Source organism: Microtus pennsylvanicus, chromosome 3 (genome assembly GCF_037038515.1).
Source record: "Microtus pennsylvanicus isolate mMicPen1 chromosome 3, mMicPen1.hap1, whole genome shotgun sequence".
NCBI lineage: Eukaryota > Metazoa > Chordata > Mammalia > Rodentia > Cricetidae > Microtus > Microtus pennsylvanicus.
Window position 1 is genome coordinate 65,269,019 of NC_134581.1, and position 26,367 is coordinate 65,295,385.

The 26,367-nt window shown below is 37.3% G+C and overlaps 1 protein-coding gene across 2 annotated transcripts in view; it reads left to right on the forward strand.

Annotated features, from left to right (window-relative positions):
• Nucleotides 1-26,367, forward strand: part of Scaper (S-phase cyclin A associated protein in the ER) — a 329,952-nt gene that overhangs the window by 83,582 nt on the left and 220,003 nt on the right. For both annotated transcript variants that reach the window (XM_075965840.1, XM_075965839.1), the window contains exons 15-17: nt 560-700; nt 13,743-13,898; nt 15,948-16,090. In XM_075965840.1, coding sequence (XP_075821955.1) covers nt 560-700; nt 13,743-13,898; nt 15,948-16,090 — 440 coding nt within the window. The remainder of the gene's footprint in view (nt 1-559; nt 701-13,742; nt 13,899-15,947; nt 16,091-26,367) is intronic.

Consider the following 26,367-nt stretch of genomic DNA (forward strand, 5'->3'; position numbering starts at 1 on the left):
TGTGGAGCTATCCACTGAAGCTTGGTGGGCTCAGTAAACAGGCACACAGCTAATGGCATGGCTCTCCTTCCAGGCAACCATTAATAGCAAATAGTTCCCTATGAAGAGATGGGGTCCTATGATCTCCCCACCCATGACTACTGTTGAGAGACCTAGTTTTATGTAGGCCCCATGCAGGCAACTGGAGTGGCTGTTGTTTCATAATTGTAATGGCTGTGTTGTGCCCAGAAATTAGTATTTTGCAGACCTTTCTCCCTGTCACCCAGCTCTTACTGTTCATCTTTTGTAATATTCCTGAACCTTAGAAGAGGTGATATAAATGTATTGTTTAGGGTTGAGTACTATTCTCCTTTTTATAGATAAGAAAACTGAGACATTATTAGCTACACTGTTGCCAGGAGTTCACTGTTATTAGGTGGCCAGTGAACTGTGGAAGCTGTGTTCTGGTTATGTAGTTGGTTTTTAATCATTAGTCATACTCATGATTTTTTCCATTTATCCTTAGTCTTCTGCTAAATTATATTTTGAAGTTAATGATGTGATAATTTGTCATACATAGGAGAAAGATGTCCGAAAGTGGAAGGAAGAATTACTAGATCAACGGCGTAGGATGATGGAAGAGAAATTACTTCATGCTGAATTTAAACGAGAGGTACAGCTACAGGCAATTGTGAAGAAAGCTCAAGAGGAAGAAGCTAAGGTGTGGTATATTTAAATCTATAATCATGTAACCAAGTGTATTTTATAGCATATAATAGTATCATGGGTTTATTCAAGTATCATTTAATTCTAAAATAACAGATTTTCTGGTTTATTTAAAATTTGCTAGGTACAGTTTCATACTTTATAATAAGCAGGTCTATTGAGATATACTAGACAATAACAGCACAGCTGTAAAATACTACATGTGATGAGTTTTGTCATGTGTATATCTCTCCAGCTATCATTATAGTGAACATTCATAAGTCATCTGTGGAATTCAACTTTTTTCTTCAGCTCTGCAGATGTGCAGTTACTGCTCTGCTTTCTATCACCATAGATGTTTGAATTTTCTAGAACTGTGTGACTGGCTCATAGAATCTATCCTTTCTTCTGGCCTCTTTCATTCTTCATCATGAGTTGATTTTTATATTGTTGTATGGGCTGGTCTTCTTTTCTATTTTCTTGCCATGAAATATAATTATTGAATGCAAAATCCATAGTTTGTTCTTCCAGTTACCTATTGATGGACATTTTTTCTCCTAGTCTGTTCTAATGATAACTGCTGTGAGGATTCATTATAAAGCTTTTAGGTGTTGTTTTCTTTCTATTTTTATTGTTATTTTTTGTAAATACCTAGAGTGGGTTGACAGTCTTACAGTAGGTTTATGTATAACTTTTCTTTTTACATGTATTTATTTTGTGTGCCTGTTTATGCTATCTTATAGATGTGGGGATCAGAGAACCATTGCGGGGTTCAGTTCTCTCCTTCCAACAGATGGGTGATGAGGTTCAAAGTCAGGTTGTCAGTCTTGGCATCAAGTGTCTTTATCCAGGCAACCATCTTGTAGGCCTCTGTTTAATATTTTAATAAAGCACATATGTTAATAATATAGGACACTATTTTATTGTTTTATGTTCATGCATTCAAGTAGTACACTTTAATTAATTACATCTGCTCCTCTGTTACCATTCTTGCCCCTTACCTGACCACCTATTTATTCATGAACACTTTCATGTATTTAAATTATTTTTCTACAATCCATATAGGAGAAAAAACATGATACTTGTTTTTCTAAGACCTGTTTAATATGTTAAACTTTTCTTTAAAATTTTAAAACAAGGTGGGAAACTCAGGCTGCCCTCAAATTTGTTTTGTAGCCAAGGGTGACCTTGAATTCCTGATCCCACTGTAATATAAAATACAAGGAATTGTTTCAAAATTTTTTGTTTACTAACTTGCTTTATAAACTAAATGAGATATATTATGTATGGGTAAATTTCTGTGGGCTGCTATAAAGAATTGTATTCTATAACTGTTGGACAGAATATTCTGTATTGTCTGCTAAGTTCATTTGATCTATGATACAATTTAACTCTGAAGTTTACCTTTTAATGTTTTGTGTGGATTGTCTGCTGATTAGAGTGAGGTATCTGGACCTATTCGTCCCTTTTGCCTAGTAGTGTTGGTTTTATGAAAATAGGTTTACCAAAATTTGATGCATATACATTTATATTGTTAAGATTTTGTGAGGATTCCTTTTATTAGCTTTGTAGTGACTTTATCCTTTCTGACTCATTTGATCTCATGTTTGCTTTGTCAGATATGAATATGCTACTTTAGCCTACTTTTTGGTTCTATTAGCTTAAAAAATGGTTTCCATCCTTTCATTTTCATTTTTGGTATGTTTTTGCTGGTAACATGAATTTTTTGTGAAAAGTAAAACAATTAGATCTTCTTTTTTAGTTCATTCAGTGTGTGTCTTTCTTTCATTTTTTTTCAAGACATAGTCTTAGGGATCCCCTTCCAGTCTTGAATTCATTATGTAGCCAGAGGACGACTTTAAACATACTATCCTCCTATTTCTACCTCTTAAATTCTAGACTTATAGGCATGCAGCACTACATACAGTTTATATGTTGTCAGTACTAAGGGCTTTGTGCATGCTAGACAAGCTCTCCACTAACTGAACTACATCTGCAATCCCCAAATTTAAATCGATTGTGTGTGTGTGTGTGTGTGTGTGTGTGTGTGTGTGTGTGTGAAGGCATAAGTCACAAAACAATCCCACACCAGTTTGGAATTATGATTAATAAAAGGGTTATTTATTTAAGGGTAAAAAACTTACAGATCACTGTCGCAGACAACAGCCCTTGGTGTGACCAGGAACAGAGTCTAGCAGCCAGAAGCTGGAACCGGAAGCAAAAGAGTGAGAGCAGGGCTCCTGCTGCTTTTTAAAGCAAAAGAGACCATGCCCATGGGCTGGTATCTTAAAGGCTGTTGGCTGAAGCAGTGGAAGGAGCTCCGGCAGCAGTGTGTGTGTGTGTGTGTGTGTGTGTGTGTGTGTGTGTGTGTGTGTGTGTGTGTGGTGTTGGGGTTGAATGTAGGGCTTTGACACATACAAGCCCTCTACTAAGGAGCTGTATTCCCACCCCATTCTATGTCTTTGCCTTGTAGACTGATCTTTGATAGTATATGTCTTGTTTGACCTGTGAAAAACAATCATTTGATTATTCTTCCAGTGAGACTATTCTTTCTCGGTGCTTAGGATTAGAAATGTCTTTCTTCCTCTCCTGAGTATACGGTTTCTTTTAGTGCTTTCTGCAGGGTGAGCTTAGGTGACAAATTGATGTCATGTGTGGTGACTTCAAAAGTCTTTATTTTCCAGTGATTTTCAATGAGAACTTTGCTGCCTGTAGTGATCTTCTTACCAGTTATTTACTTCCAGGGTTTTAAGGGTTTCAGCTGAAAAGTTCCTTTTACTCTGATGGATTTGTCTCTGTACACCTGTGGGCCGTGATCCCTTTGGAGTCTAATGACCCTTTCACAGATATTTACATCATGATTACTTTGCAGCAACAAAATTAAAGTTGCAAAGTAACAATGAAAAGAATTTTATTTGAAGCTTGTTTCTTGGTGTTCCGTGTCCTTTCTTTGGCCGTTACACCTGGCATTTAAGTCGTACATTTGGAAAGTTGTTATCATGATTGATTTTTTATTTTAAACTACTATTCAAGTGAAATATTTTCTTACTTTGTCTTCAGTCCCTGATATTTTTTTCTTACTTGATATTTTATATTTTCTCATTTTATCCATTATGGTGTCTCTGGAGTTTATTATCGAATATTTGTTGACTTTTAGAGGACTCAGTTGCATTGTTTTCTCAATATTTTCTCATGTTTCATACTAGTTCTTTGTTGCCATTTTTATGTTTGGTAGAATAGGTATTTCTTCTATTTATTGGTGTGTGTTTATGTAGGTGTGTAGATGTGTCCATGCTTGTGTAATGGACATGTGTGTAGAATCAATAAACCTAGAAGCTTATCTATTGAACTAGGCTGGCTAGCTAATGAAGGCCAAGACCCTTACTGTTTTACATGTCTTTCTTCCTAGAACTTGGGCTACAAACACAAAAAAACAATGCCCAACAGTTTTTACATGGATTCTGGGGAGCCCAGCTCAAGTCTCAGCTGCATCTACCATTTCTGTATGACTGTCTTCTTAGTGAACATATCTCTCATCTTCAGTTTACTTCATGCCCCAGTAACAGTAACACAGGAGCAAACAAAATATTTTAGTATATTAAGATGCATTCTCTCTCTCTCTCTCTCTCTCTCTCTCTCTCTCTCTCTCTCTCTCTCTCTCCCTCTCCCTCTCCCTCTCCCTCTCTCTCTCTCTCTGCATGTGTGTGTGCATCAGTGCACATGTACACATGTGTACAGGTTCCTGCAGAAGAGGGTGTGGGAACCCTGGACCCGGAGTTATAAGTGGTTGTGAGCTACCTAACATCTAACATGGGTGTTGGAAATCAAACTCAAGCCCCTTACAAGAGATGGACATGCTCTTAACAGTTGAGCCATCTCTTCAGCCCCTAAATATATTTTTAAATCTTAGGAATTATAGCTTCACACTTTTTAGTGGTTGAAAAAGAAAGAACAAAGAAAATTCTGTAAAATTAAGAAATTGAAAATTAATAAATGGGTACGAAGCATGAGGATCAAAGTTTGATCAACAGTACCCATGTAAAAAGCCAGTCCCAAGTGTTCAGCCTTAAATAGAAAACTACAAACAATACTAAACAGACTTAGCAAGTTGCATTTAAGTATTTATCATCATCATCATCATCATCATCATCATCATCATCATCATCACGTAGGACTAGGACAAGAGAGATGGTTCAGTGTTAAGAGTGGTAAGAGGACCCAGGTTCAATTCCTAATAGTCACCTAGTAACTCATGATAGTCTGTAAATCCAGCACCCTCTGCTGGCCTCTGTGGGCACTACACATTCAGGTGGTACACAGACATATATGTAGGCAAAAATATATATACACATAAAGTAAAATTAAATAAAACAATAAAAATTATATAATGAAAGAATAAGAAGCCATGAATTTGAAAGTGTATGAGGAGGAAATGGGAGATAGGAGGGGATGGGGGTGATGTAAGTACATTGCAATTAAGTAAAAATAATTAAATGTAAACAACATCACTGAGGCTTTCAAGAGTCAACTGTACATATTTTTCACAGAATTTTATAATGTCTAGAATGCCCAATTTATAGGATAATAAAGAGGTTCCTAGAGTAGTCTTTTTTGAGATTGATTAATTATATTTCCAGCATCATGTAATAAATAAGATTATAACCATAATCAATTTGAAATTGACCAGTTGAAAATAAGAAAAAAAAAGCTGTTTTTTGATATGTGTGTTCTTAATCCCAGCAAGAAAAAGTGGAGACAGGCAGGTAGGTCTCTTGAGTGTATCACTAGCTGACCTATCCTAATCAGTAAGTCCTAGGTTCCGGGGACAGACCTTACCTCATAAGCAGGCTTGAGCCATCGTGCGTGACAGCTCAGCTAATAAAAGTACTTGCTGACATCCCTGAGTTCAGCCTCTAGGGTTCAAATAATCTATATAAATTGGGAGAACCAACTTCTGCAAGTTATCCTCTTGCCTCCACATGTACGTGATGGCATGTGACCTGCACCCATATATGAATAAATGTGGTAAACAAAGAAAAAAAGCAAGGCGTTTAGCTCCCGATGGACACCCAAGGTTAACCTGAACACAGCTGTGCCATATTCCCACACCTCCCTACTTCACAAAAAAAATAATGAAGTTAAATGTGCTCTTAATAATCTAACTCTAAAAGGGGGCTTGAGGAAAATAAAAAAGAGAAAAAGTATGAAACAGAAGAAAAGTTTATGGAAAAAGGCAATTGTCATAATAATGATGGGAAATGAAGTGGAACTCACAAGAATACATTTATCATCATTTGTGAATTTTTTTTTTGTTTTTTTGAGACAGCGTTTCTCTGTGGTTTTTTTGGAGCCTGTCCTGTAACTAGCTCTTGTAGACCAGGCTGGTCTCGAACTCACAGAGATCCGCCTGCCTCTGCCTCCCAAGTGCTGGGATTAAAGGTGTGCGCCACCACCGCCCAGCTCATTTGTGAAATTTTGTAGACTTGAGAAGAAGTCCATCAGTGCTAATAGGTCATATTATTCTGCATATATATATTTTTATTCTGAGGTCTTTCCGTAACAGGATATATTGGTCTGATGTATCCTCTTTTTTAATTCCTTTGGGTTTGCCTCCTTTTTTACATTTTCTGAATTGATTACCTATTCTGTTCTTTAAAAGAAAATTCAAAGAATCAAGCTGATTGACCAACTAAAACTTGCCATGCCACTTAATTCGGGTGGTGTAGAAAAATATGTCCACACACAGTTTGGCTGACCATTATTAGTATTTCTCTAATGGCACTTTACCAGCATACAGTATTATGCCACCTATCAGAGATAAAGCTATATTATTATACTAGGACATGTGAAGTAGCCATTCAGTTTGCAATCATATTTTAAGTAAAAAGCTCCTATTTTTATACCAGAGAGCGAACCTTGTTTCTTATTCAATGTGTTAATTCATGTGTTAAAACATTTAACGTTAATGAACCAACTATACATATGACTTTAAAACTTTATACGATATTGAAATTCATGGAAAGGTTACTCTTTAGATTACATAGCACAGTGAAGAAAATAAAAGTATTAAGTTGGATTATGTCTTTGGATACATTTATGAAAAAAATTAAGCAACATCAAAAAACAATCCCTGTACATTTCTCACTAGGATCTGCAAAAATTTCATGAAAAAGAAGGAATATTCTTGTCTTGTTTAGACTTTTAGGAAATAAAAGAACTATAACTATGAACTTGATAAGATATTTTGGCACTTATATTAATTGGTAAATTGTGTTAATCAAAATGGCTGACAGAATTTAACTAGTATGACCAGGACATTGCTTCTCTCATGAATTCATTTCTCTGCACTTGTTCTTTTCATTCAGTGGCACAGCAGCTGTGATTGTTTCAGCCAGTGTCCCTGTGGTGAATCCTAACTGTGACTATTCAGTCTCACACTCTCCATTGAGTCCTAGACTGAGCCCACTTGGGTGTGGTCTCTTATACTGTAAATGTAGATGTCACTTGCTTCCAGCTCTTGCTTCTGGATGCTAGACTCTGTTCCTGTTCCCCATTCGTGCAGAGGACTGTGATCTAGGACAGTAATCTGTCCTAAATAAATAACCCTTTATTATACGAATTATGAACTAGTGTGGGATTATTTTGTATCTTCCACCATCACTCCCATCCCACCATTATAACTCCTTGTTATATCAGAGATGGTGAAGTAGGTGACCATTTAAAAGCTGATAAAAATGACCAGTGACCCGAAAGAGCATGCAGACATGGAGATGGAGTTCATCCAGGACCTTGAGAAGAAAGTCAACAGCACAGGGAAAAAAAAAATCAGGAATAGGATGGAAAAGTCAGCAATAGACAAATAAAAATTTGGAAAAAAATGAGATTTTCAAAGAAACACAATTAGAAATGTTAGAAATTAAAACTAAGTCAAATTTAAAAACACAGTGGAAGATACCACTATTAATCAAGCAGGAAAAAAATATTAGGGAGGAAGGGAAGGCTGACTATATAAAATCAAAATTTTGTAAGGGAAAAATAAATAAACCTATACACAGTATCTACAGAAAATTAAAAAACTACAACTACCTATTTTGTTTTCAAGAAACAGAGTCACAGGTGAAGTATAAGCAGAGGCTGCTTGTTTCCTGATTGCCCAGACCTAAATAATCACACAGAAACTATATTAATTAGAACATTGTTTGACAGAAGGCTCAAGCATAGTTTTGGCTAGCTCTTGCATCTTAAATTAACCCATTTCTATTAATTAACCCATATCACCACAAGAATATGGCCTACTGGTAAGGTTCCAGCATCCTTCTCCTCTGGCAGCTACATGGCATCTCTCTGACTCCTCCTACTCTCTCCCTATATCTCTGTTAGGGTTTTTCTGCCTGGCTTTCCTCTGCTAAGCCATTGGCTCAAACAGCTTTATTCATTAACCAATAAAAGCAACACATGTACAGAAGGACTTTCTACAACAGTAAAGCCACCCATAGTGAATGGTAGCTGGAAACAAGACAGTGTAGTTGTTCTGCTATAAAATAAAGTTAAACTTCAGACTAAAAGTTAGAAGGGTAACAGCATCCACTACCTATTAATAAATGGAATAACTAATCAAAAGATGGTTATATGATTATATGTAATTATAACAATTAAAATTTTATGTGCATATGAAGTTGAACTTAATTTCATAAAAAAATCACTGATGAACATAAAAAAATCAAACAGTTTCTAAAATGATAGTGATAGGTGATTCCAATACCACATGCTAATCTGTCGATAAGGATCCATCCTCAGAGTTAAAAGTTCACCACAGATCAAATGGACTGAACATTTCAGTTTATAAAATATTCCATCCAACAGATACTGAGACATGCAACTCTCTCTAAAATAGATCATATTCTTATATGTCATCCTATTCAAGTCTTCCCGAATACAAAACGATTGAGTAGTTTCTCATACTATCATAGATCCTAGTGCAACCAAAGTAGAAATCAATAGGGAAAGAAAACAAATCAACCATTACCAAAAGCCATAAAACAATCCCCTATAGAAACTATGTAGATACAAGGACATGGAATAGCACAGTCTTGATTAGTAGTCATTGAAGAAGTCATGGAGGAAATTAAAGTTCAATTAAAAAAATGAAAGTGTAGCTTTCTAGAACCTTAAAAATGTATCAAAATCAGTTCTAAGATGAAAGTATCTAGCTAAGTGTGTTCACATTAACAAAAACCTCCAAAAGTTCTCATATACTAATATTAAACCTCAAGATCTTAGGAAAGCAAGACCAGTTCAAATCCAAAAGCAGTAAATGCCAAGAAGTTAAAAAGACCAGAGCAGAGCCTAGGCAGTTTGGATGCTCAACTTACTAGACCTGGATGGAGGTGGGGGTTCCTTGGACTTCCCACAGGACAGGGAACCCTGATTGCTTTTTGGGCTGGGGGGAGACTTAATTGGGGGAGGGGGAGGGAAATGGGAGGTGGTGGCGGGGAAGAGACAGAAATCTTTAATAAATAAATAAATTTAAAAAAATAAATAAAAAAAATTAATAAAAAAAAAAGACCAGAGCAGGCCGGGCGATGGTGGCGCACGCCTTTAATCCCAGCACTCGGGAGGCAGAGGTAGGTGGATCTCTGTGAGTTCGAGACCAGCCTGGTCTACAGAGCTAGTTCCAGGACAGGCTCCAAAGCCACAGAGAAACCCTGTCTCGAAAAACCAAAAAAAAAAAAAAAAAAAGACCAGAGCAGAAATTAATGAAGTGGAGATGAAAAGAGTAATACTTAGAATTAATGATAGAGATGGTTCTTAGAGAAAGCAAAACCAATAAACCTTTTTCAACACTAACCAGGTGATATGATGATCTAGCTCAGTGAAATCAAGAGTAGCCTTTGATTCCAGAAACTAGAAGTTACAGAAGAGATGGTTAAATATAAGTGAGGTTGTGGGGAAATATGTACCCTCAGATGGTATTGTTGAAAGGTAAATTGATGCAGCCAACAAAGCTAAAAATACAACTGCCATATAATCTAGCTATACCACATCTGGGTATGTTACTGAAATACTCTGACATTACCACACAGAGACATAACTGCACATCCTTGTTTATGGCTGCATTTTCACAAAAGCTAGGAAATGGGCCCAGCTTAATTGTCCATTAGTAAATGAACAAACAAATAAAATTTGGTGCATATTTGCAATAGAATTTTATTCAATTGTAAAGAAAGATGAAATCATAACATTTATAGAAAATGAATAGAACTGGAAACCATTAAATTAAGCAAAATAAGTCTGTCTTAGAAAAACTAAATTTTTATATATAGAACCTTGACTTAAAATTGTGTGTATGAATAATTTATGAAGCTGTGAAGGAGATTATGAGAGAGGAAGATATTAAGGGAGGAAGGTAGATGGGGAGACCATCTGTGAATGAAGGAGACAACCAGGCAGCAGGGAAGACTGGGCACAGATCTGGGGGAGAGGACCAATTGGAACAACGTGTAATGATATATGAGTAGGAAAATTCCGTCACTCATGGATATGATGAAATGTATTACTTCTTACACCCAATTTAAAAATAAAAGTATCACCGTGAGGGGTGCACCCACCCGCTGTGACAGTGGAACTGATCTATTGGGAGCTCACCAAGGCCAGCTGGACTGGGACTGAATAAGCATGGGATGAAACTGGACTCTCTGAACATGGCGGACAATGAAGGCTGATGAGAAGCTAAGGACAATGGCACTGGGTTTCGATCCTACTGCATGTTCTGGCTTTGTGGGAGCCTAGCCTGTTTGGATGCTCACCTTCCTGGACCGGGATAGAAGTGGGAGGTCCTTGGACTTCCCGCAGGGCAGGGAATCTGGACTGCTCTTCAGTCTCTAGAGGGGGGGGAATGGAGTGGGAGGAGGGGGAGAGGTGTAGGAGGAGGGGGAGGGAAATGGGAAACGGGGAGGAGGCAGAAATTTTTTTCAACAACTAAAAAAATAAAAATAAAAGTATCAGAATAATATGACCAGACCTAATTTTATATAGTCTGTTTTTTATATCAGCACAAATTCATATTAAACAAAATTTTGTAAATTAGTCTCTAAAATACTACATTGTTTCCCGTTTTAAAAATACTTTAAATGACAGGTTCCTAAACTAGTTTTTTTTTTAAAAAAAAATCTTATTTAAAAAAAAACAAACTATCTTTTTTCATTATACATATCAATCCCAGTTCCCATTCTTTCCTTCCCTCCTTCCATTCCTTCCACATACCACCCCACCCCTCATGACTCCTCAGATTAGGTAAGGCACATTGCTTTGGGGAAGGTCCAAGGCCCTTCCTACTATATCTAGGCTGAGCAAGATATCCATCCAAAGAGAATAAGATCCCAAAAAGCCAATACAAGCAGTAGGGATAAATCCTTGTGCCACTGCCAGTGGCCCCTCAGTCTGCCCCAGCCCTACAACTGTTACCCACATTCAGAGGGTCTAGTTTGGTCCTATGCTGGTTCCTTCCTGTCTGGTTGGAGTTGGTGAGCTCCGATTAGCTGAGGTAAGCTGTCTCAGTGGGTGTCCTCATCATGGTCTTGACCTCTTTGCTCATATTCTCACTCCTCCCACTCTTCAACTGGACTTGGGGAGCTCAGTCCAGTGCTCCAGTGCGGGTCTCTGTTTCTGTTTCCATCATATGCTGGATGTAGGTTCTATGGTAACATTTAAGATATTCATCAAACCTGACTACAAGGCAAGACCAATTCAGGTACCCTCTTCACTATTGCTTAGGGTCTTAGCTGGGGTCATCCATGTGGATTCCTGGGAATTTCTCTAGAGCCATAATGGTTCCTTCAATCAAAATATCTCTTTTCTTGCTCTCATCTCTGTCCCTCCATCTCGACTACCCTGTTCCAAGTTCTCCTTTTTCCTCCCCTACGCTTCTCCTCTTTCCCTTCCATCATCCCCTCTCCTCTACCCCCATGTTTCAGATTTGCCAGGAGATCTTGTCTATTTCGACTTTCTAGGTGGATCTATGTATGTTTTTCTTATGGTTCACCTTGTTACTTTGCTTCTCTAGGATCATAGACTATAGGCTCGTTATTCTTTGCTTTACAACTAGTATTCACTTATGAATGAGTACATACCATGTTCATATTTTTGGGTCTGGGTTACCTCACTCAGGTTGGTGTTTTCTAGGTCCATCCATTTGCATGAGTGTTCCCCTTACTCTACCACCTCTCCAGCATAAGCTATCATTGGTGTTTTTGATCTTAGCCATTCTAACTGGTGTAAGATGGCATCACAGAGCCAGTTTGATTTACATTTTTCTGATGGCTAAATCCTAATTAACCCAATTAAAAAATCGGGCATTGAACTGAACAGAGAATTCTTAACAGAAGAAGTTCAAATGGCCAAAAGACACTTTAAGGTCCTGCTCAACCTCCTTAGTGATCAGGGAAATGCAAATCAAAACAACTTTGAGATACCATCTTACACCTGTCAGAATGGCTAAAATCAAAAACTTCAGTGATAGCCTTTGATGGAGAGGATGTGATGTAAGGGGACCACTCATCCATTGCTAGTGGGAATGCAAACTTGTGCAACCACTTTGGAAATCAGTGTGGCGGTTTCTCACAGCCTACCCCAGGATCCAGCAATACCACTCTTGGGAATATACCCAAGATATGCGCTATCATACTACAAAAGAATTTGTTCAACTATGTTTATAGCAGCATTACTTGTAATAGCTGGATGTTGAGCATTTTCTTAAGTGTCTTTTGGCCATTTGAGATTCTTCTGTTGAGAAATCTCTGTTTAGTTCTGTATCCCATTTTTTTTAAATTGGGTTATTTTGAATTTTGATGTCTAGTTTCTTTAGTTCTTTATATATTTTGGAGATCAGTTCTCTGTCTCTTGTGGGATTGGTGAAGATCTTTTCCCATTCAGTAGGCTGCCTTATTGTCTTATTGACTATGTCCTTTGCTTTACAAAAGCTTCTCAGTTTCAGGAGGTCCCATTTATTCATTGCTGCTCTCAGTGCCTATGCATTGAAGGCTACTTCCCACTTTCTCTTCTATCAGGTTCAGTGTGGTCAGATTTATATTGAGGTCTTTAATCCATTTGGACTTGAGTTTTGTGTATGTAGGTTGATATGGATCTATTTGCATTCTTCTACATCTGACATTCAGTTATGCCAGCACCATTTGTTGACAATGTTTTCTTTTTCCATTGTGTATTTTTAGTTTCTTTGTCAAAAATCAGGTGTTCATCGGTATGTGGATTAATACCCAGGTCTTCAATTTGCCGTATCCTGTAGTTTACTTCTTTCTGTCTATGGAAGTGTTTCTTAATGCCATTGCCACGCAGTCTATCTCTTTGTGTAATGCCTAGAATCTTCCTGAGACATACCATCTCAAACACATTCAGCTGCTGTTCTGAAGAGCATTTTATTGTCCAGGTTCTGGAGTTGTAAAGAAAGCAGTTCCAGACAAGTGTCTCATATACCTGTAATTTTGTTGTTGTTGTTGTTATGTCTCTTGATGACCAAACCTTTCCTAGTACCTGGAATGCAGCCTGCACTATCCCTCTACGTCTCTTGAAGTGTGAAATAGTTCCTTCCTTCGAACTAAGGTTTCCTACCAGATATACAGAGTTGTCTGTTTGCTTGAGTTTCTTATTCTTTATTACAATGTTAAAATCCTTGCATACCCTTCCCATGTGTTATATCTCAGTCTTGATGCATTAGTTTACTTTGAGGTAAATACTGGCAGGAAAAACTTATCAGTTACTTTTCCCATGACTTACTGCTGATTTAAATAATATTACGTGAAATCATTGCTAAAGTTCTTTTTTTTATAAGAATTAAATCAAGGGGCTGGAGAGGTGGATCAGTAGTTAAGAGTGTATACTGCTCTTCCAGAGGACCTGGATTTGGTTCATAGCACCCCATCATGTAGCTGAGGTGCCTGTGACTCCAGCCCCAGATGGTTCGTGGGCAGCTGCGGCATACACATACTTTTCTTTCTCTTTTAAGAATTAATTTGATTCTAACTCCTTCTTCATTCTCATTGAAGGTAAATGAGATTGCCTTCATAAACACCCTTGAAGCTCAGAACAAACGCCATGATGTTTTATCAAAATTGAAGGAATATGAGCAGAGGCTTAATGAATTACAGGAAGAACGTCAGAGAAGACAAGAAGAAAAGCAAGCTCGTGATGAGGCTGTGCAGGTAGGATTCTGCTAAACCTTTCCTAAGCACTTTTCATATCTCAGGCTCTGAGTCAGGGGCTGTAGATAAAACCTAGTCTCCGTTCCCAGGGGTGCATGACACAGTGCAGCACTGCAGTGAATGGAGAGGACATCAGTGTCCTCGAAGGTCAGCCGGATGTACACTGAGCTACTCTGGGATACTCTCATCTGTTGTTCTGTAATTATTTCCTTCTTCTGATCCAAAAAGAATATTATTGAAATAGTTAATAAAGATTTGGGCAGTCCTTGTCCTTAGGACCAGAGGAACATATCATTTATTAACCAGTATCATCATAATCTTGATTAGTGTTGAATTTCTGCAGCTCCCATATCCATGATGGAGGAAGCATCATAGGGAATGAGTTGTCTTGTGAAGAATCTATCTTAGTTCCTTCTTGGGAAAATAGACCTTATCTGTGGAGAATTTTGCTACAGGAAAAAAAATTGCAGTATTTACATAAATGGAGACTATTCTAAATACCTTCAGCTGTGATCACTTTGAGTACTACAAATAGGCTTTTGGGCTGGTTTGAAGTCATGAGAATACATATTCTTTTCTAATAAGGAGCAGATGTGCATAACAAATCTCAACTCACCAGGACAAGGACAATTATTGATATTATTAACAATTAATAATTAATTATTATTTACCTTGTGGCAAATCATAAAATCCCAGTTTAATGTGTAAAAATGTAACAGGTATAAAAGTACCATGAGAGAGGGAATAATTGCTTTGCTTGTGGGATGACAGTGTCAAGGATGGTTCTCTGTTCAGATGATTTCTTTATTGGGTTTTCACAAAAAAGAAACTTCATTTTTTTGCCTTCAGTACTGGTGGTTGAGCCCAGGGCCTCCCTCACATGTGCTAGACAAGTTCTTTTGCCTGAGCTGTATCTTTGTAATTGATAACCATATCATAAACTATGGATTGAAAATGTCTTTTCATTCATCTGTGCCTTATATAGTTTACTTTAGAAATATTTTATAGTTTTTGATGCATATCATGGATTTTTATTACATTTATTACTTATTTTTAAGAAAGATTTTCTTGATGTTATTTGTATTAGGTTTCTCAAAGGAAAGAACTAACAGAATGAAATTTTTATGTGTGCATGCATGTGTATGCTTGCGTGTGCATATGTGTATGTATGCTTGTGTATGTGTGTGTGTGTCTGTGTGTTTGTATATTAGAGTGCTTACAGGCCGCATTCTGGATAGTGCAACAATAGCTATCTTCTGACAGAAAAGCCAAGGATCCGGCAGTTGTTCAGTCCCTGTTGGTGCTAGCGTCTCAGGGTCGTCCTAGACAGCTGTCTATTTCCAGTCCATATTGGAATCCCGAGGAAATAGGTTCCAGTGCCAGCAAAGGAATGGCTCAGGAACAGGATAGATGAACTTGCCAGTGAGAGTGAGGACAAGCAGGCAAAAAGTGAATCTTTCTTCTTCCATGTCCCATGTCCATTTATGTGGGCTGCCTCCAGGAGGTGTGGCCCAGATGTAGGGTGGTCTGGGCTTGGGGTAGGTTTTCCACTTCAAATAATTCAATCAAGAAAAATCCTTTACTGTTTTGCCAGCTGCTTTGTTGGGTTTTAGTTAATCCAGATTTAGTCAAGTTGACTACCAAGATTAGCTATCATTCTATTGCAAAAAAATTTTCACCTAATTCTATTTTCAAAGTATTACTTGTTAGTTTGTAGGAATACAGTTGGCATATTTTTATGGATCATGAATATTCAGACTTGATTAAATCTGTTTTCTAGCTGTGCCATAATATGTGTGTATAATTTGTATATATATTTATATGTAGTTCTTAGGATTTAATTCATACCAGATCATGTTATCATTATGTGTAACACTGATAACATCTGAAAACCATGTCATTGCTATTTAATTTTTTCTTAAATTCTTAGAAACCATGTACATAGTGACAATCCAGGAATAATCTAGAATATATGTTTGTGTTAAGGTTACATCGCCTTTGATTGTTTTAATTTCACATAATTATAGTAACTTTAGTTTTTAACATCAGGAACGCAAGAGAGCCCTAGAGGCAGAACGGCAGGCCCGTGTAGAGGAATTGTTGATGAAGAGAAAAGAGCAAGAAGCCCGAATTGAACAACAGAGGCAAGAGAAGGAAAAAGCCCGTGAAGATGCAGCCCGAGAAAGAGCTAGGTACCTACTTTGCTATCTTGGTTTTGATGAACAGTTTGCCACTGAGAAAAATTAGATCTTAACATCAGCAATTTCTTACATATGTTCTAGAAATACCAGAAGTTTAAAAATGTGCTAAATTCCCATGATATTTGATATTACATTCAAAATGAAGAACTTTTAAAACTTTGTATTGCCTGAGAAAGTTATTTGAAGTTCTTTTTTTTTAATTGCTCAAGAAAAGGTAATTTGACTCTATTTAGCTTCAATGAAAAGGTATTTGCATCATAAAGGGTGGGTCTGTTGAAGAATTTATTTTTTATTCCTAGATTATTTAGATCCCTTTGACATTTTTTTTCCCTTTGACATTCTTTAGATCTGTATATTTAGCCTTGTTTGCCACATTGCTTTCTGTTACTGGTTTCTAATGAAGTTTTTTGTCATTTGAGAAATATACTTTTCCTATTTTCAGTGCTTCTGTATTTGTAGACACCTTGTTTATAGCCTTAGATATGGACTAAATATACAGAAGAATGGAGATGGTATTGGGTAGAGTGTTCTCTATTTATCAACTGAGTAGGGGATAGAGCCCTCTAGTCTTCCGTGTATTTTATTTACTAGGTTTATGCTCAGTCTGCCCAGTCTCAAGTGGAATAGCAAAATAGTATCTTCATGTGTTTTGATTATCAAGTGCATACATTCTTTTCTCACTCTATCTTACTGCTACAAAAGCCAGTTTTTTTCTGTTATAAATATGACCATAGTTACCTTTTAGTTTGTCTTCTGTCCTTGTACTTTCATGTATTGTGGTTTCGTTTCTTGAACATGTATTTTAATTTTCTGAAATATGCTTATTTATTTCTGCCTTCTGATTCAAATGTTTGTTCCTAATATGATTGGGTTTATTTGCCACAGTTTTAGATTTGTCATCTCTGTTTCTCAAGTCTTTCTCAGTTTTACTGCTTTGTTCTTTGTTAAACTAAAACTTTCTGGTAAATGATTTGTAACTCCTTTTCCAGTTTTCTTTTTGTTACTGTGATAAAACACTAGAAAGCAACCTGGGAAAGAAAAGCTTTATCTGACTTGCAGGTTATAGTCCATCATCAATAGAAACCAAGACAAGCACTGAAGCAGAAACCCTGTGGGAATGCTGCTTACTAGCTAACTTCTGGTCTGACATCCAGTCCTGGGTTGACACTGCCCATGGTGATATGGGCCCTTCCTCCTCAATCCATACTCAAAATGCCCCTCAGACATGACTGTAGACCTATCTGATAGAGGCAGTTCCTCTGTCACAGTTCCTTATTGAGTCTTAAAGGTGCATTATTTTAATTTTTGTCTTATTGTTTACTGGCTGAAGTAGAGAAGTCTTTTTGGCTTATTACAATATACTTAAGTTTATGACGAAATTAGCTATGGTAAATGCAGCAACTTTGTTCTTCCTCTCATGCCTTATTGTTGCACATCTTGCATCTGTGTGTGTTATGAACAGAAGAATATAGAGTTACAGTTATTTCTTATGCTGTCCTATATTTTTTAAAGAAACCACAAAATTAAACACAAAAGCATTTTTTGCATTCCTTTGTGTTTCTTTAAGCATTTATTAATCATTCTGATATGTGTCATTTCTTTTTATCCAGGTGTGATGTTTTTTTTTTAGTTGATAAGACTCACTGTAGCATTTTTTTGCAAAGGATTTTGTGTTCAGTGAACTTCTGGTTACTCATTCATCTGGGAATATTTTAATTTTATTTCATTTGAATAATAGTTTTTCTTTCAAAATTTTGACTTGTTCTTTTCTTTTGTTTCTAAGGAGACCTCTGCCTTTAATCATGCTATTTTTCCTACGTGTGGTAAATTGTTTCTTCATGCTCACAAAACAGTCATTCTCTTTGTCTTTTGAAATTTTGAAAATATTTTTTCTAGAGATCCCTTTGTTTCTCTTTATATTAATGTTCTGTGTATTAATGTTTTTTTTTCTTTTTTGGATTTTCAAGACAGGGTTTCTCTATGACAATCCTGGCTGTTCTGGAGGTTGCTTTGTAAACCAGGCTGGCCTTAAAATCACTGCCGTTGCCTCCAAGTGCTGGAATGAAAGGTGTGTGCCACCACCACCCAGCCAATTAATGTGTTTTTAAAGATAAATTTTGGAAGCATTTGACCATTATTTACCATAATTTCTTCAAATATTTTTTAGTTATCTTTAGTTCTTTGAGGTTTGATGGTTTCTTAGACTTTCTTTGGGTTTGATGATTCCACACTTTCAGGGAGTTAGTATTTAGGATTTTAAATTATCTTATTTTATGTATATGGATATTTTTCATACATGTGTATCTGTGCTGCCTACTGCCCTCAGAAGCAAGGAGATTGCCTCAGATCCTCTGAAATTGGAGTTTAAGATGGTTGTGAGCAGCCATGTGGGTTCTGGGAATTCCACCTGGATCCTCTAGAAGAACAGCCAGTGCTCTTAACTGCCTAGCCATCTTTACATCCCAGTGTTTGAGATTTTTATGGGATGTTTCTTAGGACATGTCTGATATTTTTCTTATGGTTAGATTGGAGTTATGATGTTTTATGAGGAGGATAACACAAGTGGAGTATTATTAACATATCAAAACTTATGATATCATCTCGATTTATTCCTTATTTGTATTTCACATGGGTTTAAGTGTATATGTGCACGTGTACATTTGGAGGCAGGAGATCAGCATCAGAAATTTCTTCAATTGATTTTTAATCTTATTTTTGAATAACAACAAAAAAGTTCTGCCAAGAAACCTGGAGGTCACTAGTTTGGCTAAACTTGTTGGCCAACAATACCCAAGGATCCTCTGGTCTCCAGCTGCTTAGCACTAGGCTTATAGGCACATGCTAAAAACCCAACTTTTTATGTGGGCCCTGGGGAATCTGAGCTGAGGATGCCTTATGGGAAGCACTTATCCTCTCAGATCACTTCCAACCCTGATCTTGTTACCTTTGATTACCTAACTGAGGTAGTGTTTCTTCCCTATATAATTTAAAAATCCATCCGTGTCATATTTGTTAAATTTTTTTAATATCAATATGGCATCATTTATTTTGTATGTTTAATGCTACAATTTGTGGTGGTTTGAATGAGAATGACCCCATAGGCTCATGTATTTGAATGCTTGGTCACAATTTGTGGAATTATTTGGGAAGGATTAGGAGGTGTGACATTGAAGGAGGTGTGTTACTGGGGTGGGCTTTGAGATTGGAAAAGGCTATACCATTCTCATTTACCTTTTTTGTCTTTTTTTGTTGTCTCAATATGTAAGCTGTATACTACTGCTCTAGTGCCATGCCTGTCTGCCTGTCTCCATGTTTTCCTCTGCCATGATGCTCATGGGTTCTAACCCTCTAGAATCGTGAGCCCATAAAACAAATGCTTTCTTTTATAAGTTGCCTGAGTTATGGTTTTGTTTTTTAAAGAAAACAAACTATCTTTTTTCATTATACATACCAATCCAAGTTCTCACTCCCTCCTCTCCTCCTATTCACTCCACTTACCCTCTCTGCCATCCACTTCACAGATTAGGTGAGACACATTGCATTGGGGAAGGTCCAAGGCCCTCCCTACTATATTTAGGCTGAGCAAGATATCCATCCAAAGAGAATGGGTCCCCAAAAAGCCAGTACAAGCAGTAGGCGTAAATCCTGGTGCCACTGCCAGTGGTCTCACTGTTTGCCCCAACCCTATAAATATCACCAACATTCAGAGGGTCTAGTTTGGTCCTATGCTGGTTCCTTCCTGTCTGCTGGGGTTGGTGAGCTCTGATTAGCTCAGGTAAGCTGTTTCAGTGGGTGTTCCCATCATAGTCTTGACCTCTTTGCTCATATTCTCACTCCTTCCACTCTTCAACTGGACTTGGGGAGCTTAGTCCAGTGCTCCAATTCGGGTCTCTGTCTTTGTTTCCATCGTATGCTGGATGAAGGTTCTATGGTAACATTTAAGATATTCATCAATCTGACTACAAGGCAAGACCAGTTCGGGCACCTTCTCCTCTATAGCTTAGGGTCTTGGCTGGGGTCATTCATGTGGATTCCTATGAATTTTTCTAGAGCTAGGTTTCTTGCTAGCCTCATAAAGGCTCCCTCAATCAAGATATCTCTTTCCTTGCACTCATCTCTGTCCTTCCTCCATGTTGACCATTCCATTCCAAGTTCTTTCTCCCCCGTTCCCCTTCCACGCTCTCTTCTCTCCCCACCCCCATGCTTTCCATTTTGTCAGGTGATCTTGTCTATTTTGATTTTCTAGGTGGATATATGTAAGTTTTTCTTAGGTTCACTTTGTTACCTAGCTTCTCTGGGATCATGAACTATAGGCTCAATAACCTTTGTTTATGGCTAGTGTCCACTTACAAGTGAGTACATTACCATGTTCATCTTTTTGGGTTTGGGCTACCTCACTCAGGATGATTTCTTTTTCTAGTCCCATCCATTTACCTGCAAATTTTATTTTTTAGTGGCTGAGTGATATTCTGTTGTGTAAATGTACCATATTTTCTTTATCTATTCTTAAAGAAATATTGAGAGACTTCAAGGTTGTTTCTGATTTCTGGCTATGAATAAAGCAGCAGTCAACATGGATGAGCAAGTGTCTCTGTGGTAGGATGAAGTGTCCTTTTGAATGTATGCCCAGGATTGTTATAGCTGGATCTTGAGGTAGATCGATTCCCATCTTCCCGAGGCACTGCCATACTGATTTTCATAGTGTAATGCTATACAAGTTTTCACTTCACCAGCAGTGGATGAGTGTTCCCCTTACTCCACATCCTCCTAAGGATGAACAACATGTTAACTGTTTTTTTGTTTTGTTTTTGTTTCTTTTTTTTTAAACCTTAGCCATTTTGACAGGTATAAGATGAAATCTCAAAGAAGTTTTAATTTTTATTTCCCTGTTGACTAAGAATGTTGAACATTTGTTTTTCCAGCCATTTGAATTTCCTCTTTTGAGAATTTTCTGTTTAGATCTGTGCCTCATTTTTCAATTGGGTTGTTTGTTTTTTTGATTTCTAGTTTTTGAGTTCTTTACAGATTTTGGATATTAGCCCTCCATCAGATATGTAGTTGGTAAAAACATTTTCCCATTTTCTAGGTTTATGCTTTTCTTCTTGTCTTTTTTTCCATCTACTTCTTTTGGGTATAACTGTTTTTTTTCTTTTTCGTCTAGGGCTTTCAGCTGTTCTGTTAAGTTACATTATAAGATCTCCATTTTTTTAAAAAAATATAATCACTTAGTGTTATAAACTTGCCTCTTAGAACCACCTTCACTGTGTTCCATAAGTTTGGGTACGTTGTTTATTTATTTTCATTTAATTCTAGAAAGTCTTGAATTTCTTTTTTAATTTCTACCTTGACCCATTTTTCATTCAGCAGTGAGTTGTTCAGTTTCCACAAGTTTGTAAGCTTTCTGTTGCTGATATGCAGCTTTAATCTGGTGGTCAGATAGGATGTCTGGGTGAAAAATTATGTAAATATGTTAGGTCCATTTGGCTTATAATGTCCATTGGTTCCAGCCTCTCCCTTTGTAGTTTTTGTTTGGATGGCTTGTCTGTTGGTGAGAGTGGCATATTATATTTTCCCAGCTGTGGTGGACAAAGAAGCATGTAGCTGGCAAGAGGGCCTGGGCTCTGAGATTAATAATGCTTTGTTTTTCTGGATTAAGTCTTCTTGATAACCTTCTATGGTGTGTGCTGCCTCTGGATACCATTGCCTGGGGAGACAGCCCCCAGGTGCTGCAGGACTCTAAAGGAAGCCATAGAGTAGACACATACTAGACTTTTTAATCTGAGGAAGTTGAAGAAAAAGTCACTCACACATTCTTTTGATGGTTTCCTTTAGATACTTTTCTTTATTCTCCTTTTTTTAAAAAAAATTCTGATTTTGTATTCTGTATTCTCTTTTCTTATCTCTATCCAGAAATGTCACTTCTGTCTCTCTTGATGTTTTCCTCCTAATTCTCTCAATATTGACGTTTTCCTTCTAAGTGTATCTTTATTCTTGATGTTTCCCTTTTAATCCTCACAGTCTTGATATTTTTCTACTAGCATATTTTAACTCTGTCTCTATTCTTTTTCTTGCAGCTTATATACCCCAGCAAAATCTTTGAGGCAATATAAAAATCACAATGTGGTTACATTCTCTTTTTCAAGTGAATGATTGCAATGGATACAAAACAAATAGTAAAAATCAGCATGTTTTTTGACTGCAAATTTCACATATTACAAGTGAAAAACAAATTATCCCAAGAACCAGTGTACATACATACTCAAACAACGTATTATAGATTAACCGTGTAGGGAAGATATTCTTCTTTGCCATGTCTTTTACTGGCAGGCTATTACAAAGAAAAGACCAATCACTTTATTGCTTATCTTGAAAGGTAATCTTTTAAGGACTCTTAAAGGAATCACAAATCTAAACTTTTATATATAAAAAAGAATCAATCAACTCTACTTTAAATCTTTAGGGTACATAGCCACTTGTCAATAGGTTCTTCTATCAGGAGATTGAGGGCAGAAATGGGTATAAGGAATTAATCATCACCTTTGGTCATCAACCAATCCTAGCAAGCAAGGCAAGTCAGCTAATGGTAATTGGACTGCTTTGTTCTTGTTCCCTGACCTCAACAAGTTCCTCATTCAGCTATGTGCCTTTCTAAAACTTTAGGTTGTCTTTGTGGGTTTTTCACCTCAAAACTATTTGACAAAAACATCTTAGTCTAGCCTTACATTATGAGAAGGCTTTGTTTCAGCTACAATGCACTCTGAAACCTGTGAACACATCTACCAACATTAAGGTTGATGGGGGAGTGTCATATATCAGTCTGTTGATTTCATTGGTTAAGCAATAAAGAAACTGCTAGGCCCAATAGATAGGCCCACCCTTAGGTGGGTGGAGTAAACAGAATGGAAGGCTGGGAGAAAGAAGCTGAGTCAGAGAGTTGCCATGATTCTTCTACCCCAGGCAGATACAGGTTAAGATCATTCCTGGTAAGCCGGCTCGTGGGCTACAGCAGATTATTAGAAATGGGCTAGTCCAGGTGCAAGAGCTAGCCTAGAAGAGGCTAGATAGAAATGGGCCAAGCGGTGTTTAAAAGAATACAGTTTCCGTGTAATTATTTCGGGGCATAAGCTAAAGCTAGCCGTGCAGGCGGCAGGGGTGCCTGGGATGCAGCCCCGCCGCTCCAATTATTTCAACATAAGGTTAAAAGAATTTAAGGTAGCTGGACTAACTAGGAGTCAATTGTTTTTCTTAATCATTAACCTGAGTCATAGTCTGTATGGCTCCTTAATGGAATCTCATGTATTCTAGCTGTGTGACACTTCCTTGTTTTATCTTTAGTCATCAAAACTCCAAATAAACTAACATTATTATCACCAATTAGACAGTACAGCTTAAGAAGGTATTATCTTCATCGTAATCCACAGGTAAAAATGCTCAATAGAACAGGAAGTTTCCATGAGATAAACACACTACATTAGAGGCAGTGGGGATCTCTTCTTTCCCCACAAAGAAACAGTCCAGACAAGAAGCTATTAAAGAGAGTCCTTAAAAGCTGTTATAAAGGGTCGGGCAGTTTGTTGGGCACCAGCCTTGACAAAAATACCATTTACCAGGTTAGGGGTGTGAGGCTCAGAAAAATTAGTAAAGAGTATGAAGACATGAGTAAAATAATAAAACAGAAAACATAAGATAGTACCAGGAGGGAGTTCCAGTGAATACTGAAATTGCTTGTGCTTAATTTCCAATTGCTTAAAATATCCCTGACCTCAAAAGGAAGGAATAAGATAAAAAACTGCATTAACATGATACAAGGTTGTTGGCTGCATTCATAGTTAAACATTCTGTTGCTAGAACAAAACAAGTCAAGCTCACACCCTATACCAAAACATTCTATAGTCAGACCACTCATGTTTGGATTCTATTGTTATCTCCTTAAGGGAGTAGGAACTTAGTTGGATACTTAGACTTTTGTTTGGAGTTGAAACATATCTACTTCTCTATTCCTGAAATACAAGGTCTGTATATTATTACCAGTGCTTGTTGACAGTAACCTTGAGAGAGTAGAACTCTCAGAACTGGTCGGAAATGTAGGTGGGACCTTTGTTTGAGGTAAAAACAGAAAATAATCTTGAAGGAATAGAGGTAAGTTCCAACTCTCTGACCTTTGGTCAAGGTGGAAATAGGCTCACATTTTTGGGCCTTCACAGTGGTTGGAGTGTACCTTTAATTCCAGTACTAGGGAAGCAGAGACAAGCAGATCTTTGTGAGTTTAAGGTCAGCCCGGTCTACAGAATAAGTTCCAGGACAGTCAAGGCTACACCGAGAAACCCTGTTTTGAACCCCTCCCATGCAAAAAAAAAACTGTGATAAAGATACTGAAGTATAGCTCTTCACAGTTGATGGCTTTTGGTGAGGGATTGGGGAAGGAGCTTATCACTAGGAGTTTGACTGTGCTCCAACACAGTGGGCAACACAAACTGGACTTGTGTGGTATTTGGGGGGGGTGCAAGGGTGGGAAACAAGTGTGATTAGAGTGCATCGTATGAAATTCTCAATAAAAGTATGATGTTGGGGAATAAAGGTCTCAGTGTGTGAGGGTCAATATGTGTGGGTTTTTCCTTTGAGTATGTAGTATTCTTCCCCATCTTTTTTGATTCATTTTGGTTTGAAGTCTATTTTGTTAGATATTAAATGGCTATACCAGCTTCTTTTTTCCATTTTCTTGCAATATTTTTTCTTTTTCTTTAGCCTGAGGTGATATCTATCCTTGATCTTAAGATGCTTGTCTTGGATTAAGCAGAAGGCTGGTTCCTTCTGTTTCTTCATCCATTCTCTTAGTCTCTCTCTCTCTCTCTCTTTTTAATTTGGGAATTAAGAACACTGATGTTGAGAGATATCAGTGAGAAGGGTTTGTTGATTCCTGTTATTTTATTGGTGTTAGTGTGTATGTATATATTTCCCTTTTTATTTGCTGGTCTGGGATTATTTATTCTTTGTGTTTTCTTGGATGTCATTAACCTCATTAGGTTGGAATTTTCTTTCTAGCGCATTCTGTAGTGTTGGATTTGTAGAATAGATATTGCTTAAATTTGGCTTTATCATGGAATGTCTTTTTTTTTCATCCATGGTGATTAAAAGTTATGCTGGGTACAGTAGTCTGGGCTGGCATGTATGGTCTCTTAAGCATCCGTAGAACATATGTTCAGGTCCCTATGGTTTTAGAGTCTCCATCAAGAAATCAAGTGTTATTCAGATAGTTCGGCCTTTATGTTACATGGCCTTTTTCTTTTGTACCTTTTATTATTCTTTATTTGTTCTTTATGCTCCATATTTGATTATTTGTACCTGTGGGTTTTTGTTTTCTGATCTACTCTATTTGGTATATTGTATACTTCTTATATCTTGAGAGCCATCTCCTTTTTTAGGTCAGGGAAATTTTCTTCTATTATTTTGTTGAAAATATTTCCTGTGTTTTTGACTTGCATTTCTTCTCTTTCCTCTATTACTGTTACTTTTAGATTTGGTCTTTTCACAGTGTCCTAGATGTTTTGTGTCAGGATTTATTTTAGATTTAACATTTTCTTATGTTGTGGTATCCATTTCTTCTAAGCATCTCTTTAATGTCTGAGATTTCTTTCTCCATCTCTTGTATTCTGTTTGAGGGGCTTATCTGTGAGGTTCTTGTTTGAGTTTCTAAATTTTTCTTATCCAGATTTCCCACAGTTTTTTTTTTTCTGACTCTATTTCCAGTTTCAGGTCTTGAACTGTTTTATTTCCTTTCCACTATGTTGTGTTTTCCTAGATTTTTTAAAAAGAGATTTATTCATTGTCTCTAAGGATCTCTGTCATATTCATAAAGGCTATTTTAAAGGTTTTGTCTTCTGCTTCAGCTGTGTTGCAGATATCAGAGCCTGCTCTTGCAGGGTGCCTGGACTGTGGTGGGGACATTTTGTCCTGGCTGTTATTGTTTTCAAGCTGGCATTTAGGTATCTTGGCTTGTGAATATTGTAATTCCAGGTGCTGATATCTGTCTTTGTCTTTGTTGGGTGGATGTTTTGTTCCTTGTTTGGTTGCCCTCTCTGGTTAGTAGAGTTTGGTGGCTGTGTGTTGTATAGTAGGAAATTCTTCAGGGATCCTGACTTATGTAGCCACTGTGGCTTCCAGCAAAAAATGTGTTTCTAGGCGTTGGAAGCTGACACTTAGGTAGGAGGATGGGCTAGGGGTGGGCTGTGAGGGGTTCCACAGGAGGGAGGAGAGTAGGGTGTTCTACT